This window comes from Dysidea avara, chromosome 7, assembly GCF_963678975.1.
Source record: "Dysidea avara chromosome 7, odDysAvar1.4, whole genome shotgun sequence".
Classification (NCBI taxonomy): Eukaryota; Metazoa; Porifera; class Demospongiae; order Dictyoceratida; family Dysideidae; genus Dysidea; species Dysidea avara.
This window is the reverse complement of record NC_089278.1, coordinates 533,563-553,926: the sequence shown is the minus strand read 5'-3', so window position 1 is coordinate 553,926 and position 20,364 is coordinate 533,563. Positions and strand designations below refer to the sequence as shown.

The following is a 20,364-nucleotide window of genomic DNA, read 5'->3' as shown; positions in this document are numbered from 1 at the left end:
TCGTACTAAGCAGGTATACATTCAAGTCACATACCAGCTTTCACCATGTAATATGGTAGTTAAAAACGAGGTATAAAGAAAAGGGAAAGGCGGTGGTAGCATCATATGGTAGCATACGGCGCTAGTTACATTACGAAACTTGTAATTAATTAAAGCGCACCGGCACCACATACTCAACCGTATAAATATCTACATGGCTGAAAGTTTCTTTGACAAGGTGAAGATACCTATATCTGAAGATGAGCTGCGAGATAATAGGAAGAAACGATCCTTAGCTGTGGATAATATTACAGCCAAGAAGGCGAAATTTTCAGATGAGAAACCTTTGTACAGCAACTTCTCTAAGCAAATGATGGTAAGGCAAGCATAGTTTTCTCTCAATGTGTCATACAATTAACTTGTGCATATATAGGGTATAACCCTTGTGTTATCCATATGCACCTTTAGGCTAACATGGGCTACAAGGAAGGCATGGGTTTGGGGAAGACTCAACAAGGGATCGTACAGCCAGTGGAGTCATCTAAGCAAAAGGGACGAAGAGGTCTGGGATTAATGCTGGACCAACTTGAGAGGGAAGATGTCAAGTGGGAAGAAGAAGAGGTTTGTGATGGGTCACTTTTGAATCATTGTTGTATGCATTAGTCACTTCCTAAATGTTTTACTACAGGAATTAATAGTTTGATTGTCTTGTACAAGTAGGAATAGTAATTTTCAGGGTAGTACTCACAATGAACTGTATGTTTACTTCATAAAAAAGAGCATAGTGACCTATGTATACCCTATACCACTAGAAATACAAAACATGCACAACTTACGTGAGTATGTCATGTTGGTCCGGTATTTAATCATGTAGCAAGCACAAAATCATCAGAACAAGCAAATGTGTAATAAGTGAACGTAGCTCCGTGCTCCCTTTGGACAGTTTTATAGTAAACTTGTTGTCAGGTTGAGTAATTCATGTGACGAGTTGGAGCAGACACCCAAGACATAAGATATACACTTGTCTATACATTCAGTTTTACCACAAACTGCAAACTTGTTATCTGATTATTAAAGGGATCCATGGAAGGTTTTTAGTAATTAAATTTTAAGGAGTTATAATTTAAATAAGTGATTTATTGTCACACCTACTGTACATGGTTAACCATTAATAGAAATACATACACATTGTAACCCCATGGCCTCTAATCCAATTTCTTTTGAACTATCATTACTAAGATGGTTTGTCTTGAGATACTCTAATAGGACAATAATATTAATACTTGTAGTCAATTAAAGAAGTTGTTAAAAATAACATTGGGGTCACGTACTCACACACACACACACACACACACACACACACACACACACACACACACACACACACACACACACACACACACACACACACACACACACACACACACACACACACACACACACACACATTCTATGGGTAGTTATGTGTTAGCTGACTTGTCCTTGCTGCAATATAATGAACTAGTTCATGTAATGTATTGTCCTATTAGGTGCAGTGTGAACAGTCTCCATTGTGGATGCCAGAACATGATCCTAACCCGTTAACTGAAGATGATCTGCCTACACACATCATGATAGGGAAGGTGTGTACAAGTGGCTGTAGATCCTATGAACTTCAATAGTGTCAGGAAATGATAAAAGTGAATTGTTCAAGGCCCAAATTACACATATACTAACTCTATTGTGCTCTAATTGAACACACTTAATACAAAGTGTGTATAGGATATGTATAGGATATGTACACATGAGTTACATTAATACAGTGGGATCTGTCTTGGTGGTCATCTGTATAAGCCACCTCTCTATAATAGTCACTTTAAAATTCCTTAGATTTACTGTTATCCACCCTACCTGTTTGTTATCCATCCTACCTGTTTGTTATCCACCCTACCTGTTTGTTATCCACCCTACCTGTTTGTAATCCACCCTACCTATTTGTTATCCACCCTACCTGTTTGTTATCCACCCTACCTGTTTGTTATCCACCCTACCTGTTTGTTATCCACCCTACCTGTTTGTTATCCACCCTACCTGTTTGTAATCCACCCTACCTGTTTGTAATCCACCCTACCTGTTTGTTATCCATCCTACCTGTTTGTTATCCACCCTACCTGTTTGTTATCCACCCTACCTGTTTGTTATCCACCCTACCTGTTTGTAATCCACCCTACCTATTTGTTATCCACCCTACCTGTTTGTTATCCACCCTACCTGTTTGTTATCCACCCTACCTGTTTGTTATCCACCCTACCTGTTTGTAATCCACCCTACCTGTTTGTAATCCACCCTACCTGTTTGTTATCCACCCTGCCTGTTTGTAATCCACCCTGCCTGTTTGTTATCCACCCTACCTGTTTGTTATCCACCCTACCTGTTTGTTATCCACCCTACCTGTTTGTTATCCACCCTACCTGTTTGTAATCCACCCTACCTGTTTGTTATCCACCCTACCTGTTTGTTATCCACCCTACCTGTTTGTAATCCACCCTACCTGTTTGTAATCCACCCTACCTGTTTGTTATCCACCCTACCTGTTTGTTATCCACCCTACCTGTTTGTTATCCACCCTACCTGTTTGTTATCCACCCTACCTGTTTGTTATCCACCCTACCTGTTTGTTATCCACCCTGCCTGTTTGTAATCCACCCTACCTGTTTGTAATCCACCCTACCTGTTTGTTATCCACCCTACCTGTTTGTTATCCACCCTGCCTGTGTCCTAAGGTGGTTCATAACTGACAGGATCCACTGCATGAGTGTCCTAATCACCGTATAGCAGGTAATTTTTGAAGAGTTTGTTTTTGGATATTTCGAAGAGGCCCTTCTCTTCAATAATCCCTAGGGTCAGATTATTTTTCAAAATAAATTCCAACAAGTAAAAGTAACTGATTCAACATTTTGACATGAACATGTTTTCACTCATGTATATTTCTAGTTTCACCAAGCTCAGTTTTAGTGATTGTAATGGTTAAACAGTATCATTACTGCATAATAGCCAGATCTAGAATGGCGATTGTTGGGTCCGTCTGCTGCTAATATACAATTGAACTGGTGGCTGAATAAGTTTACTCCACTTGAGATTCACTAGTCTTCTCTCTGGTGCACAAGAGGTAGAAAGTAATTTGACAAGTTCATATTGTGACACTAATTTCTGGTTATGACTTTGACACAATTATATGTTTTCTTTGAAATTTATAACCTTCAAAATTTACATTTTACTTTTTTTTGTTTTGACAATAACCTGCTATACAGTACTGATGTGTCACTTGTGGTATACAATGTGTTTCCTGTTATTCTAGAAAAAGTTCTCTATTGAAGATGAAAGTAACTTCTGTGATGCCTCAATCTTGAAGAGAATTATTAGTGCAAAGGTAATCAAACACTCTTCCTTTTGTGTTGAGCAGAGGAGCGATCATTTGGTGTATGTGTAGTATTGTGTACATGTAGTAACAACACTTTATAATATTGTTACCTGTCTCTGTCTAATTGTGGGTTGGGTGTTACACAGGATGTATTTGATCATTTGGATCGCAAGGAGTTCCTAGATGCCAGGCTGAGATCTAACCCATTTGAAACTATTAAAGGAGTTATGTTTCAAAACAGGTAAATAAACAGTAGCAGGTATGATTGTTACACTCTGTGGACAGGGCTGCTATGAAAATGGCAAATATTGATGCAGTTTTTGACTATTGTTTCACATATCCCAAGAAGCCAAATGGGGTGAGTTTAAATTATATAATCAGGTCTCATGCTTTATGTAATACACAGAAACCCGCTGTGGAAGGGACCCAGTTGTTATATTTTGCTGACATTTGTGCTGGTCCTGGTGGTTTTTCAGAGTATGTGTTATGGAGACGACAATGGCATGCTAAAGGATTTGGAATGACGCTGAGAGGTACACACGTGTGCGCGTGTGCGTGTGCGTGCGTGCGTGTGTGTGTGTGTGTGTGTGTGTGTGTGTGTGTGTGTGTGTGTGTGTGTGTGTGTGTGTGTGATGTTTCATTGCATGATCACTATAGATCCCAGTGATGGATTTGATTTTAAATTGGATGAGTTCTACGCTGCTCCATCTGAAACATTTGAAGCATATTATGGTGAGACATAATTTACTGTCAGTGTTTTGTAATCTTTGTATGGACCATCATGTTTGTGTGAGTGCTGTGTGTGGTGTGACAGTTTCTTCATTGAATTGGTCACAAAATATTAGGCAGTGCTAAACAGATGGCTGTGTTAAGCAGGTAGATTAGTGACTTGGTGGCCTTTTTGTAGAGGTGATCTATATGTACAGGTGGTCACTAAGGCAGCCTCCACTATCTGTATTTCTTAGGTGTTTTGCTTATGAATAAATGTTTTTAAACTCTTAGATTCATGCAAATCTGCACTGCATAGTTTTAATTTGATCTTTTGCCACAACTGGATACATTTGTTGAATCTTGTATTGTCCCTCTAATAGAACACACACACACACACACACACACACACACACACACACACACACACACACACACACACACACACACACACACACACACACACACACACACACACACACACACACACAACACACACACACAGCATGCACACACACACAAAGCAAGCAAAACCTACGGCAGCCATACAAGGGACAGCTATTGCTGTCCAGCGAACCAGCACTGGGATGTCTGTGCACCACTCAGGTGCTTGAGCCTTGTGCAGGCAAATCCTCCTGGGGCAGGGCTAGTAACTCGCAGGAGGACTGTCCAGGTCTCACAGAGAGAGGTCACGGAACCCAAGGTTCCACAACGACCTCAACACCGCTAAGCGAGACAAGGACAGTTGGGCATTTGCTTCCCCAGTTAATACCAGGTACCCATTGATGTTACAGCTGGGTGGGCTGCTTCCCCAGTTGACACCAGGACACCAGGTCCCCATTAACAGCTGGGTAGACTGGAGCAATGTGAGTAAAGTTTCTTGCTCAAGGAAACAACACCAAAGTGGCACAACCGGGAATCGAACCTGAGACCTTTTTATCACCAGGCAGATGCCCTAACCACTTGGCTATGCTGCCACACTACACACACACACACGCACGCACACACACACACACACACACACGCACACACACACACACACACACACGCACACACACACACACTCTAATAGATCAGTCACTTGTTACACAGGTGCAGGTGGAGCTAATGGCAATGGTGACATTACCAAGTCAGACAACTTGATAGCCTTCAAGGAATATGTCATGGAGCACACTGACCATCTTGGTGTCCATTTTGTAATGGGAGATGGGGTGAGTATAATAACTGCTTGATTGTCTGGTGCTCTTAAGTCTTATTTTATCTGATTGTCTAGCTTTTGTTACCCAGACACACACCCCGCAGCTGACCGAAGGCTGGCTGTGGGGTGTGCACCTAATTGTTTTGGAAAAAGTGCGAGTCCGTGTTATTTTGTCACGTGAGCAAACAGTTTTGTGTCAAAAGCAGCTGTCATATGTGAAAGGAAGGCTACACAGAATAAGTATAGATCTTCCCGGTAGGTAAGCTTTTGCTGTGAGATGGTTTATTTGTGCCAGCTTCAAAAACAGGGAAAGTGAGCATTTTGAATACCTTTTACAAATGGCTGTAAAGCAACCAAAAAAACAACGTATCTAGCTTCGTAGGCTACCAGAAATAACAATTCCCTTTGAAGAGAAAGGAGGCGTGTGTTTTTGACTAATTTAACAAAACCAGACTCTACCTTTCAAAGATGGTGGCCATGAAATAGCTGCAGTTGATAAGCGTCATTAAACAGCCATCACTTCTGTTACAACCTTCTCACAGTATGGAAGCTGTTCCCTTCACAGCTTAATTGACCATCAAACAGTATATGGTAATTCTTTTTAACTAGGCCCCAAAATATGCGCCACCTACAATGCCGCCTTTATAAAGACATCTTATGCAACAATTTATCTTTACGGAATACTATATCTAACATGAAAACATTTACAGGTGTCTGGATATAGAATTTTTAAAAAATTGCTGTAACTCACTTTTTGGTCTGCCTGACTACAGTCACCAGTGATGACATGTGCTTTTTGGGGTTGTGTGCCCTCTGCATCTTGTCTTTCCTTTTATCTTCAATCAGGCTGATCGTTGTCTTCTTCATGCAATGAAACCCTATCCAGGTGTTAATTTTCCATATCAACGCTTTCCATGACCAGCATATTTAAACGCAACAAAATCATTTAAAAATGCTTACACTACTGTAAAATGTACTGGACACCCGGTAGGATACCTGTAATTTCACAATAGGTTGAAGACTATGCTCATTAATGATATTATACTGATCAAACGTGGAGACCACACCTCTTAACAATCTATTTGCTTGAATGTGATGAATTCACCCCCTTCTTGGTGCTGTATTTATAATGATAGAATGATGAAAATGCCACTTGGTAGGCTAGAGGCTAACTAATACAACAGTCACTCTAATAGAACAGTCACACTTGTATAATTTATAATGATAGAATGGTGAAAAATGCCACTTGGTAGGCAAGAGGCTAACTTAAGATACTCTAATACAACAGTCACACTTGTGTAGCTGTATGCTATAAACAAACTAGTATATCAAATTAATAATGAAGTAGGGATCTAATCAATCGCTTGATGGGAAAATCCCTACTTTGGCATTGAACAAAAAACATGCCAATGTAGCCAAAGCTATGTTGTAATACCATTGTGTCACTACTTTTTATCACTTACGTCCTGAGTCACACAAAATGTTTTATAACTTTGATGTAAATTAATGACATGTTCAGCATTGATCATGTTCCCTCAAAGTCAGGAAGTGTGTAAATGCTTGTGATCATCTTGCTACAACACCCAACTAATATTATTACACATCTTCCTGTGTAGGGTATCTCTGTTGAAGGGGAAGAGAACATTCAGGAGATATTGACCAAACAACTTGTGCTCTGTCAGTTTCTCTGTGCACTGTCAGTGTTACGTTCTGGTGAGTTATATTATTATTATTATCCATTTCTTCACTGGAAACAGGTTTAATTAAATTATGTTCACTTCACATTGTACAGTACATCTTGATAGTCAGTAAGACAAGAAAGTATTGACTTTGTTAAGAGAAGTTTATAAGACCTATCCTTCTGCCTTGGGAGAAGCATTGTCCTGTGTAGTACTCTCCAGTTGTTTGTAGCTACTTAGCTCTCACAGCTAATACATTACACTAATACAATATACCCTGTTGTGATCTGTTGTGATCTGTTGTGATCTTTCAGGTGGCAATTTTGTGTGCAAGACATTTGATCTTTTTACTACATTTAACGTTGGATTAATTTATCTACTATATCGATGTTTTGAGAAAGTGTGTATCTTCAAACCGGTAACAAGCAGGCCAGCTAACTCAGAAAGGTACAAAATGTTCTCCCTCAAATTAAAGTGCTGAATAGTTTTCTGACATAATATTGTCCTGCGTGATATTGACATCTCACACTGTCAGGGGATGTTACTCCACCATATCCAGTTTTGGTGGAGTAAAGTACATTAAGTGACCCTAAACCAAACAACTGCACTTTTAGTTTAATTGTAACTGTTAAGTTATGGGTACTAATCCCTTACAGGTATGTGGTGTGCCTGAACAAACATCCTTACACTGATCCAGTTCATGATCACTTGTTTGACATTAATGAGAAACTCAATGAACTGAAGGCTAACAACAGTAAACTCATTGACACCAGTGAACACGTTGATGTTATGGAGGTGAGCAGTAAACTTGAAACAAGTAGCACTAGAAGATATTCTCTAATAGAGCAGTCAATCACTCTAATATAACAGTCATATTATAGTACATGTATATCCTGTACAAACACACTGTCCCCAGTATAGCCTATACAAACACACTGTCCCCAGTATAACCTGTACAAACACACTGTCCCCACTATAACCTGTACAAACACACTGTCCCCAGTATAACCTGTACAAACACACTGTCCCCAGTATAGCCTATACAAACACACTGTCCCCACTATAACCTGTACAAACACACTGTCCCCACTATAACCTGTACAAACACACTGTCCCCACTATAACCTGTACAAGCACACTGTCCCCAGTATAACCTGTACAAACACACTGTCCCCAGTATAGCCTGTACAAGCACACTGTCCCCAGTATAGCCTGTACAAACACACTGTCCCCATTATAACCTGTACAAGCACACTGTCCCCAGTATAGCCTGTACAAACACACTGTCCCCAGTATAGCCTGTACAAGCACACTGTCCCCACTATAACCTGTACAAACACACTGTCCCCAGTATAGCCTGTACAAGCACACTGTCCCCAGTATAGCCTGTACAAGCACACTGTTCCCAGTATAGCCTGTACAAGCACACTGTCCCCAGTATAACCCGTACAAACACACTGTCCCCACTATAACCTGTACAAACACACTGTCCCCAGTATAGCCTGTACAAGCACACTGTCCCCAGTATAGCCTGTACAAGCACACTGTTCCCAGTATAGCCTGTACAAGCACACTGTCCCCAGTATAGCCTGTACAAACACACTGTCCCCAGTATAACCTGTACAAGCACACTGTTCCCAGTATAGCCTGTACAAGCACACTGTTCCCAGTATAGCCTGTACAAGCACACTGTCCCCGTTATAACCTGTACAAACACACTGTCCCCAGTATAGCCTGTACAAGCACACTGTCCCCATTATAACCTGTACAAGCACACTGTCCCCAGTATAGCCTGTACAAACACACTGTCCCCATTATAACCTGTACAAACACACTGTCCCCAGTATAGCCTGTACAAGCACACTGTTCCCAGTATAGCCTGTACAAGCACACTGTCCCCGTTATAACCTGTACAAACACACTGTCCCCAGTATAGCCTGTACAAGCACACTGTCCCCATTATAACCTGTACAAACACACTGTCCCCAGTATAGCCTGTACAAACACACTGTCCCCATTATAACCTGTACAAACACACTGTCCCCAGTATAGCCTGTACAAACACACTGTCCCCAGTATAGCCTGTACAAACACACTGTCCCCATTATAACCTGTACAAGCACACTGTCCCCAGTATAGCCTGTACAAGCACACTGTCCCCATTATAACCTGTACAAACACACTGTCCCCAGTATAACCTGTACAAGCACACTGTCCCCAGTATAACCTGTACAAGCACACTGTCCCCAGTATAGCCTGTACAAACACACTGTCCCCAGTATAACCTGTACAAGCACACTGTCCCCAGTATAGCCTGTACAAGCACACTGTCCCCAGTATAACCTGTACAAGCACACTGTCCCCAGTATAGCCTGTACAAGCACACTGTCCCCAGTATAACCTGTACAAACACACTGTCCCCATTATAACCTGTACAAGCACACTGTCCCCAGTATAGCCTGTACAAGCACACTGTCCCCAGTATAACCTGTACAAGCACACTGTCCCCAGTATAGCCTGTACAAACACACTGTCCCCAGTATAGCCTGTACAAGCACACTGTCCCCATTATAACCTGTACAAGCACACTGTCCCCAGTATAGCCTGTACAAACACACTGTCCCCAGTATAGCCTGTACAAGCACACTGTCCCCAGTATAGCCTGTACAAGCACACTGTCCCCAGTATAGCCTGTACAAGCACACTGTCCCCATTATAACCTGTACAAACACACTGTCCCCAGTATAACCTGTACAAGCACACTGTTCCCAGTATAGCCTGTACAAGCACACTGTCCCCGTTATAACCTGTACAAACACACTGTCCCCAGTATAGCCTGTACAAGCACACTGTCCCCATTATAACCTGTACAGACACACTGTGGTTAAGTTCATTTTTAATCGAAATAGCACCTCTACTGGTGATAGAAAAGTGTTGATAAGGAGAACAGACTACTAAGAGATGTTATACAGTGTGTTTACTGAACGTATTCTAGTTAGGTATTCTCCCCCATACAGACCTCTTGTTTATACAGTACACTAAATTAATAATTTCCATTTTGTAGCAGAGTCAATTCCACAATTGCTGATAAGTTGATACACAAAGTATTAATTGAAAGCAAATCATTGTTTAGTAGCTAAATGTATTGTATCACTACATATCACATCTTATAAGAGTTTGTGTTATATAATGTTCACTTCACAGGTGGTTCCCATAAACATGATCAGAAAAGATGAGTCATTTGTGGACTACATGACATTTAGTAATAACAGGTAACTGACAGGTATAATGGCAACAGGCTGCTCGTTTGCCACATTTGTCTATCCTTCTCTACTAACCAGCTGGAGAGTTAGCTTAAAATTATATCATACAATAGTGCTAGGGATCATCGAAGTTTGTACTTACTCACAAAAAATATTGACCACAAACCAGCTAGTATGACTTGACCAATAGGTTGCCACAAGTTTTTTTTAATTATTCAGTGGAATTTCTGCTGACTGACTGACCAACTGACTGATGCCTTCAGACAAGCGTAACTCAATAACGGCTAAGGCTATGGGCTTGATTCTTTCACTGTTCACACAGGTGCCTTTTGGCATACCTCAATACACATTACAAACAAAGTATACTACGAGAAGGACCTCTGCAATTAATTCAGTCTTGCTACAAGCATAGGGGAATCCATTACATGGTGCTACCATGAATTGACACCTTGTGCTGTCAATAAGATGAATGGGACACAAAGGAGGACACTGGTAAGCAGGTAATTAGGTACATGAAGCATGAATTGTATGTGTGTGTAATGGGCTGAACATAGTTTAAAAATGAGGCGTAATGGCCACTTCGCTATTTCAGTACAGTGGAACCTCTATATTATGGACATTTTAGGACCAAGAATTTGGCCACTTTTTGCTGTAATATAGAGATTTTCCTCTTTCAGAGGTAACAAACTCCCCGAATTAAGGACACAATAGAAAACACCTCCATAATAAGGACAAAAATTTTGGTCCCAACAAGTCTGGTTAATACATTTTTTACGAAAGGTTCCACTGTAATTGGGACAAGCATTCTGACAATAACAATATGCTTGGCGCTATTTCTTCTAGTGTGATATGTGTGGGTTCACCAGTCGTCAGTGGCGTAACTAGACTTGTACCGACACCAGGGCCCAGTGCAATAAGTTGAAGTTGTATTCACAAGTAAAGCTATTAAAGTAGTCGAATTATTGAAACGATAATTATTTCTAGAGGCGCTTATTCCGATAACCTGGCAGTTTGAAGTGATTTCACAGTAATGAAAAGTAATATAGCTGTTTTGCAGCCAAAAATGTGTACTGTTGTCAAGGTCTCGATCAATTATTTTGGTGAAATAGTCTTTTCTACTACTCTATTGCTAATTCCATGGGCGTGACTTGATTGCTAACACCTGGGCCTGGGCCCGGGTAGGCCCGGGTTTAGTTACACCACTGCCAGTTGTAATAATGTTACAAAAAAGTAAGTACAAGGAATTTTAGGTTTGATTAGGGATCAAAAGTACAAAACACTAACGTATTACTCAAACTAATTGTATTATGTCACATGTTACGTCCTACCATACATTACAAGGTGTTACTTACTATAAATGATTAATCTTTTGTTGCAGTCTTGGAGCTTCACAAGCCCTAGCCCTCAAGAAGATTCAATACTTTGTTAAAAACCCGTAAGGCTACACGTCACTGTATAGCCAAATAATTTAAGGGTTATCATTTTCACTAGTTTCAAGGTGTGTGGGCTGAAAGTGAAAAATATATTTTTAGTTTAACATAAATTATATTATATGTGAGTTAGCTTGCAAATCTGAAATCATTACAAGTATAGCAGCTAGCTCAACCTCAACAATAGTCTCCTTGAAAAATTTTGGCTATACAATTATTCTACCTTTATTTTGCTAATTACCATATATGGTGTAATTTCTTTACAATTTATAGGAACCTGTTTGAAATGAGACAGACTTACATACGAGAAACTTGTCTCAAACTTTGGAAGGTGTTGTGTGTGTGTGTGTGTGTGTGTGTGTGTGTGTGTGTAGTGTAGTGTAGTGTAGTGTAGTGTGTGTGTAGTGTGTGTGTGTAGTGTAGTGTGTGTGTACGTACGTGTAGTGTGTGTGTGTACGTACGTGTAGTGTGTAGCGTGTGTGTGTACCATGTAACATGTAACATATAGTGTATAATATGTCACAGGTTCCTGATAAAGCCAGAACTGCTCCTGAAAAACCTGTGGCTTCACAATTATTTGAAAAGACTTGGAAGGTAACGTTTGTTTATTGTACATCGAAATTGTATACAGTAGACATCTCTCTTAACAATATCCCTAATAAGGACAAGATTTTCTGGCTCTGTACATCTGAAAGAGGACCACCTTTTTATTGTAGTAACTTTTTGGCTGTTATGGAGAAGTTGACTGTACTTCATTGTAACAGTAATTTGTATTTTAATCTACAGGAAATAGAAGACAAAGCTAAACATGGTGATACCCCAAAATCATTATTAAATTCTTCAGAGTTCACAATTTTGACAAAGGAGACAATGTGTAGAATTAAAGATGTTCATTCCTGGCGGTTCTACTTTGCTTGTGGAAAGAGAATGATCCTTGTTGGTCTAGGGGTAAGTGTTATCCTCTTAGCAGGCTGACTATCTGAGGTGTTTAGACATTGTATTGACAATAAGAGTTTACAAATCCTTGATAAATTTAACTTGCATTATCAAGGTGTTGGTCTGTATAACATATGATCAAGGAGTTGGTCAATATAACCTACATGATCAAGGGGTTGGTCAATATAACCTACATGATCAAGGTGGTGGTCAATATAACCTAGGGGTTAGTCCTTATAACATGATCAAGGTGTTGGTCAATAGTACGATAGTACTGTATAGTAGGGACCACAAAGGAGTAGGTGTGGCCCACGAAATAACATCACCCAAAAACCAGCCTCAATTTTCCCTAATGACGATGAGGCAGTATTGGTTAGGTAAAACTAAGCCCAAACAAGCTTTCAGATCGACCCGAAACACTTTTAACAAGTTGCTACGGAATTTTAAAAATAATTTATGTATTGGAATTTTCTACTGCCTGCCTGACTGACTGCCTGACTGATGCCTTCAGACAAGCGTAACTCGATAACAGCTAAGGCTATGGACTTGATTTTTTCAGTTTGGCGTCGCTTCGGCTCGAGAAGTGCCTTTTGGAATACCACAGTACGTACAATGCATTCTTCATGGACTTACCAGTGTCCTCCTTTGTGTCCCATTCATCTTTGCTGACTGCAAAAAGTGTCGATTTGGCGGTAGCACATGATGGCTTCCCTTCGTAACGGAAATCATCCGTATTTTTCATAGTGGCTATTTTGATTACAGAGGTGTTTTGTGAACAGTTCTTGATTCGTACTGCTGTGTAACAGGTTGAACATACAGTAGCTGACAACGAAGTGTAATGGATACTTCACTTTTTCAGATGATAATTGATATAGCTGGGGCGCGCAGCGTCATTTCAGATGTGGTATGCATGGGCTCACCAGTCATAATAATTATTTACAAAGAAGTTAACAAACACGTACGCAAAAAATTAACTAGAGTAGGGACCATAGCACATTGATAAAAAGTACTGAAACAAGCTGGAGTAGTGCATGATATTAAATCACAGTAAGAAGTGTTATATCCCTACTGTGCATTTTTATTATGGTATCTTGAGCACAGTAGAGATATAACACTTCTTACTGTTTTACTGTGATTTAATATCGTGCACTACTCCAGCTTGTTTCAGTACTTTTTATTGATGTGCTATGTGGTCCCTACTCTAGTTGAAAATTCCAATTCTTTTTTTGTGTACTTGTAAGATATGATCAAGGAGTTGGTCCATATAACATGTGATCTGTTGTGCTTCAAATGTGCTAAATTTGTCATCATTTACACTACAACTATTTACCATGATCCTGTCTTCATGTAGCGTAACAATGTGTGTTCATGGGAGACGAATAGTCCACTATCATTTCGTACCTACAACACTGGCAGACTACAGCTGCCATGTGGAACTGTTATTGAAGTGGAATTGGCTGAAGAGCTGGAGGGACAAGTAACCAGTTGTGTGTTGTGTGTGACTAACCAGTTGTGTGTGACTAACCAGTTGCGTGTGACCAGCTAACATTTTTGCTTGTTTGTTCACCCCGAGATAAGCTTCTGCTCAACAGTTAGTGAAGTCAATATAAATGAGCTGGACTTTATCTGTCATCTCCGTTCTTGTGATTCCTAACAATGTCTTGTACTGTTGTAGGGCAGTGGCCAGAAAAAGTGCAGTGTATATTATATACTGGATGTGCTCTGTGTGAGTCACGAAGTGTGTGGGGACATGTCGTTCAAAGAAAGGTTACAGATTTTGTATGCTAACAATTTAGGAGTACGTTCATCTATCAGGTTTGCTGTGGCAGATAAGCTTGCTAAGGCCGTCAACAAACCAAGCATTAATGGAGCTATTTTACTAAAGTGAGTTTACCCCCTCTTGTTTGGAAGCATTGACACACACATATATTGCAATGTTGGAATGCTGATGAGCTCCAGCCATGTATCCATTTGATAGAAGTTTGTAGTGTCATGACCATCATCAATGTTTGTAACAGCTGGCTGTACACTGGGTCATCCATCCATGCCCCCACAAAAAATTACCCATTGTGCAAATTTTTAGGGTAAGCCTCAAAATTTTACAAATCATCACCATCCTAATTTTCAAGGAGACTTTTACATGACTGCAAAGAAGTTGGCAATACCTTGATTAGTTTGATGGTACCCTGTCAAAAAGAAAGTTTGATAGTTTGTTACATGTGTTAAATACAGCACAGCTGTTAGCCAGATGAGAGACCAGATGATCACAACTAGATATTTCAATGGCGTGCTCAGGCACTATACACTTATAGTTCTTCAAAGTTATGTGTCAAGGCTTAATCTTTTCAGGTAGTTTTACTGCACTGTTAGCAGTAACAATTTAAAACATTGGCACTGCTAGAACTTTACAGGAATATAAACAGTGATATTGCATTAATATTTCAAAGGAGAAAATTTTTTTTACAAAAAGCTGTTGATTTGCTAACATCTTTTCCAATGGAATAAAAAGTACATTGTCTACACTTGTCCTTGCTCCTTAACATTAGTTCATGTACTTTGTGTCCTTTGGTAGTTGTATTAATCCTGGACAGCTTAGTATAACTAGCAATCTCAAAGTTAGACAAGCTCAGCAGGCTGTACAAGAGTTGGTTTGTAATTATTTATAACAAATATTGCTAATTTGAATCAGAATTACTCTAATAATCAATTTGTATAATTATTTTGTTATCGATGAATTTTGTGTGTTTGCAGGACCAAACCATGCTACAAGTTATTTGATATTGAGAACCAGCTGAGCAGGTTTGTGACTAATACATATCAGAACCTCTCACCGCTCATGAGTGATCCAAGAGAACAATGTGTGGTGTGTGTAATATTTTGTGAAGGCTATTATAAAGTGTTCAAGGATTAGGTTGATGAGAGATCGGATACTTGTAGTGTTGGTTACCATGAGAACTGGCTGTCAGTAGTAATGAACAAAAATTGTTGTTTGTTTTTTCAGGCCACCCTGCAGTATAATAACATTCAAATAAAGCTTAATGAAAGCCAAACAACCACATGATTTGTATTCTATTACAAGTCCTGAGTACAGGGACTAGATGTGTGTATTAGAGACACATTATGCTGGTCTAGTATAGCGGCACAACCAAAAAATTGTGCACTTTTTCATAAAGTTATGAAACTTTCCACATAAACAGTATTCCTCAATACATGTATTTTCAGATATAGTGCCATCGCTGATTTGACATTTGGTAACCTTTACTGCCATTTTTGTACAGAAAATTGATCTGAGGCAGTAATTAACTTGTTAAAACATGGTACCAAACAACAAATCTTGCTGATAAAAATAACGTGGTTTTTATTTGAAGTCAATAGGTGATTTAATTCTTAAGTTATGAGTATTTTTATTAGCTGCAAAATTTGATAAATTTATGCATAATTATCTGCCCACAGGTAATTCACACCTCAAGGGCAGGTAAATTTATCAAACTTTGCAGCTAGTAAAAATGATCATAACTTTGTAATAAAATCACCTATTGACTTCAAATAAAAACCAAGTTGTTTCTATCAGCAAGATCTTTTGTTTGGTACCATGTTTTAACAAGTTAATTACTACCTCAGGGAGTTAAAGACAAAAATGATCAATTTTATGTACAAAAATGACAGTAAAAGTCACCAAAGGTCAACTCAGCGATGGCGCTATATCTAAAATTACATGTCATGAGGAGTACTATTTATGTGGAAAGTTTCATGGTTTTATGAAAAAGTACACAATATTGCCAATTTTGGGGGCTACGCCGCTATACTAGTCCCCTCGTAATGATATGAAATTTGTCTTGAAGGCTAAGACTACAGAAGTGTAAGGGACATCCTGTACCAGTGCCAACCTATCAACTATCAGAGGGAAGATTTATTGCTCCCGTGGGCCTAGTGCTGTTCAAGACATTTAGAGGTAACCAGTAACAATGAACAATTTGTTATTATTGCTAAGTGCCTTAGTGTAAGACAAGTAATCTTAAAGCTTTGAACTTTATGTATCATACAATATGGTATACTGTATATTAGGGATCATGGAGTGGCTTTCTTGCCCTTCAAAATCACCTGAAAAAACAGCCTCAGTTTTCCTTCAGAACAGCTTGGCGGTATACTAGTGAACATTTAATCCCTACTTCATTTCATGACGGAATATTAGGGATTAAATGTCTATTAGAAAATGGTATACATAATATGCTTTGATCTTTGGAGGATAATGAGGTCTTTAAAATCCACTAAGAGACCTGCTAGCAGGTTCTTAAGATGGTTAGAAACCTGCTAGCAGAAAAGACCTCAAACATCACAAATCTCACTTTCGATCATGGAATTGCAATGCTCCCTCCAAGCATATTCAGGCTGATAGCCTGCAGTGGGCGACCAGTCACCCAGGCCAACATGTACTCAACCACTGTATTCATTTTATAGGCATGCCTAAAGGAATTAAATTATGGGAGGTACAATCTATAATGTTGTACGTACATTTGTAACGATGAATGGAGAAGTCTAGAAATATCATGGAAATTTCTGTTTAGTGCCCATTTGTTTCTAGAGTGTTTTATGGCTGTTTTCGTCTTATGGATGGACTTTACTAAGACCTAAATGGGTAAACTTCCTTGTAGAAACATTATTTTGTGCTACGTGTAATGTGGGCGTATCCATATTCGAAACCGTGCCTGTTCTTCGTGCTACTGTGGCGCCACTGAAGGCACAACTTGTAACAACTCGTTCCCATTGATAAATCTACACAAGCTACTTCTTCAACACACATGTTCTTTACACTGCTGTGACACCATATAGGCTGCACTGGCTACCGCTAACCCGGCTCAACATTATTATCGATCAATGCCGTTTCCCAGTGCTGTGCCGGCCAGATCCAAGTCTAACTGAACTTGTGAGAAGGAAGCGGTGCGAGCTTTGATTTTTTCAACACTTTGACAAAAGCACGTTCAGTCTTCCGTGATTATTTTAACATTGTGTGACGATTTCAGTACGACATATAACCCAATCCCACAATGACTCCACCTATATGCCCATATAAAACATTGATACATTTTCTAAGTTGGTTAGAGACCACACCCTTAGATCTTCGTGGATTTTAAAAACCTTGCTTTGCTCGGTTTTTAAAATCCACGAAGATCCTTGTGCTAGGTCTCTAACCTACACTTACCTACACTTAGTATATCTGCAGGTACGTAGAAGGAAAATTTAGTTGGATTAGGGATCAAAGAATTAAAAACAAGTAGTGAAACAAGGAAATAGTCGGTGAAACAAAAGAGGTTGCCTACACTACACTTATTTGTAGCTTGTTTGTCTGCAACAGATAGTGCATGATGTTGTGCAATAAATTGGATGATGTAATGTGGTAGTTGTTGTGCACTACTTGATGGGTCTTTGGTCAACCTTTGGTTTTGTTCCACGTTATTGTTACCTTTCAAATGCAGTAGTAGCACTTAGTATTTAACTACACAATTTGTTGATGGTTTGTGGTGACCACACAAACAAACTTTGAACACCAGCATACTTGTACTTGTTTTTTGTGGAATGTATGAAGCTTCATTTCAATAGCGTAAAGCTCCATTCTTGCTGTACTTGACTACTGTATTACCATGGGCAGGCTGAGTATATACAATTGTGATAAGTGTAACAAAACATCTGAGTAGCTACACAATTCATTGTATGTCACATGGTTTTGCATTGTAGTAAATTGTCTGAAGATGTAATGGAATTATTGATGTATGCTTATAGCAGCTGGCACATGACCTGTCAATTTTTAGTAGTTCAGTAAATGATATTATTGAAGTTACTATTCACAAGGGGCACTATATATAGTACCATGGATCAGGTAATAAAGTTCCACTGACACAACAAGCCGATTCAAAATTGCCCACATATCATGATTGTATATCCTATCAGTTCACCTGTAGAAATAACTACGTACATCCCATTATTCTATGTGTATTATAATACACACAACTAGTTGTATCATGCTCATCATGTCACCTAGTACTACTGTTCTGGCAGTCTGTGTATTATACTTGTTTTCATTTCAGAACCATGGGAGATGCATTGGTCCCGATCAAATAATGTTTGGTACTACTTTAACAAAAAAACACAACAGAGTATCTTCGATTGTCCATCTAGTGCTGTAGCTACTTACATGTAAGATTGTGTGTGTGCGTGTGTGTGTGTGTGTGTGTAGTGTGTTGTGTGTGTGTGTGTTGTGTGTGTTTGGATGGCTTAACTCTTATGGACATTTTGTGAATTGTGTGTTTTGACTTAACAAATCTTCCATTGTGATATTTTTGTTAGATCATTTGTAAAGTCTCGCCATTTATGGAAGTGGTCAATTCCAATATTTGCTGAGTTGTGTGGGAAATCTAGTGAAGAAGAGAGTGAAGCACTTGAGGAAGGACTGGAGATCACCAGAGACTTTATGAGAACATATGTCAAAAGCTCCTTACATCCTACATGATTTAATGTTTATATTTCTCATATATACTGCATTTGTGGTGGAGATCAAAAGCGCCACGCTATGGTATACCATCGTTTGTGGCTACGCTTGCCTAATGATAATAATAATATATACTGATGTATGTGAACAAGACATTAATAATTAGCCATCATCAGCAAGGACAAGATTTACCATATTTGTGATAGAATAACAACCTGAACAAAAGATTTGTTTGTATAATCCTTCAGGATAATTATTTCTGCTGTTAGCTGCAGTATATAGTTACAACATGCTTATGAGGGATATACGCATGATTCCAAGAGCATGCAGCGTTCGAGGGGGGAGTGTGTATTTCATAGATATCCTGAGTAATCCTGAGTAATTGTGTTATATTTGGTATATTTACATCCCAGTAGGTGACACAGTAGTCAGGTTCACTATGTCAAAAAATACACTTTCGCTCAAAGTTTATGGAAATTAGCAATCCTATACATTTTTGGAAAGCTTAGAGCATGAAGAATCTGAAAATCAATGTTTACATTTGCACAGATTCCTGCAAGGTCAGCATTTTTTATTTCAAAGTGACAGCTAATAAAATAAGAAAATTCTAATAATCATATTTGACATAAAGTTTAATAAATGAACTCAACAAATTCTCTGGTGACATTTTTACTCCTCTTTTCATTAGAGGTGAGACAGTTAGCTAATCATGATTGAAAGTTTTACAAAGAATGCCTATTATACTGCAATAATTCAGGAATAATTTATAGTGAAAAGAATTAATGGATATTCTGTATTACTTGGAGTATAACTAGTGCAAAGTATAATTTGACCTACTAAAATTCAAACTAAAAATTTAGATACTCTAATAGAGCAGTCACTTAAAAGCAGTCAACTTTTGAGCCCATTTTTTTACTAATGTACTTACGTATGTTTCTGTAAAAAGGAAACTTCCCTTTTAGGAGAGAACTAATTCCAATTACTTTTAAAATGAAATTCTTTCAAAATTCTGCTAATGATGCTAAACAATGAATTCACCATGATCACCAAGAGCAATTTTATGCACCAACAAGTTAGAATTTAAGGGGTCAGCGGCAAAAGGGGACAAGTGCCATTTGAAAAATAAGGTGACCATGTGGTGGGCTTTAAATAGCATTTTGGGTTATAATTGAATTGTTGTAATTATTCAAAGAAATAAATTTGAGACTGCCTTGGACTTCTAAATTCTGTTGTTTACTTAGTAACAACATTATTCACATGCCTTAAATGATCTATTTCATTTTTAAG

At 38.9% G+C, this 20,364-nt stretch overlaps 1 protein-coding gene across 3 annotated transcripts; it reads left to right on the top strand.

The window, feature by feature from the left end:
- Window positions 1–67: 67 nt before the first annotated feature.
- LOC136261569 (cap-specific mRNA (nucleoside-2'-O-)-methyltransferase 1-like) lies at window positions 68–19,129 on the top strand. 3 transcript variants are annotated; one of them, XM_066055591.1, is made up of 24 exons: window positions 68–355; window positions 448–600; window positions 1,509–1,601; window positions 3,317–3,388; window positions 3,526–3,620; window positions 3,665–3,737; window positions 3,786–3,912; window positions 4,037–4,111; window positions 5,180–5,298; window positions 6,902–6,998; window positions 7,279–7,411; window positions 7,621–7,759; window positions 10,169–10,236; window positions 11,606–11,662; window positions 11,931–11,988; window positions 12,183–12,251; window positions 12,444–12,605; window positions 13,945–14,070; window positions 14,269–14,360; window positions 14,409–14,477; window positions 15,345–15,392; window positions 16,436–16,545; window positions 18,677–18,785; window positions 18,936–19,129. In XM_066055591.1, the coding sequence occupies exons 1-24, from the start codon at window positions 194–196 to the stop codon at window positions 19,096–19,098; spliced, it is 2,469 nt and encodes an 822-aa protein (XP_065911663.1). In that variant the 5' UTR covers window positions 68–193; the 3' UTR covers window positions 19,099–19,129. The 3 variants fall into 3 exon arrangements, 2 of the variants coding, with proteins under 2 accessions (XP_065911663.1, XP_065911664.1); XR_010703950.1 differs by lacking the exons at window positions 18,677–18,785; window positions 18,936–19,129 and adding an exon at window positions 15,505–15,722 and having other exon boundaries at window positions 15,345–15,456; window positions 16,405–16,521; XM_066055592.1 differs by lacking the exons at window positions 16,436–16,545; window positions 18,677–18,785; window positions 18,936–19,129 and adding an exon at window positions 15,505–15,729 and having other exon boundaries at window positions 15,345–15,456.
- Window positions 19,130–20,364: the final 1,235 nt, after the last annotated feature.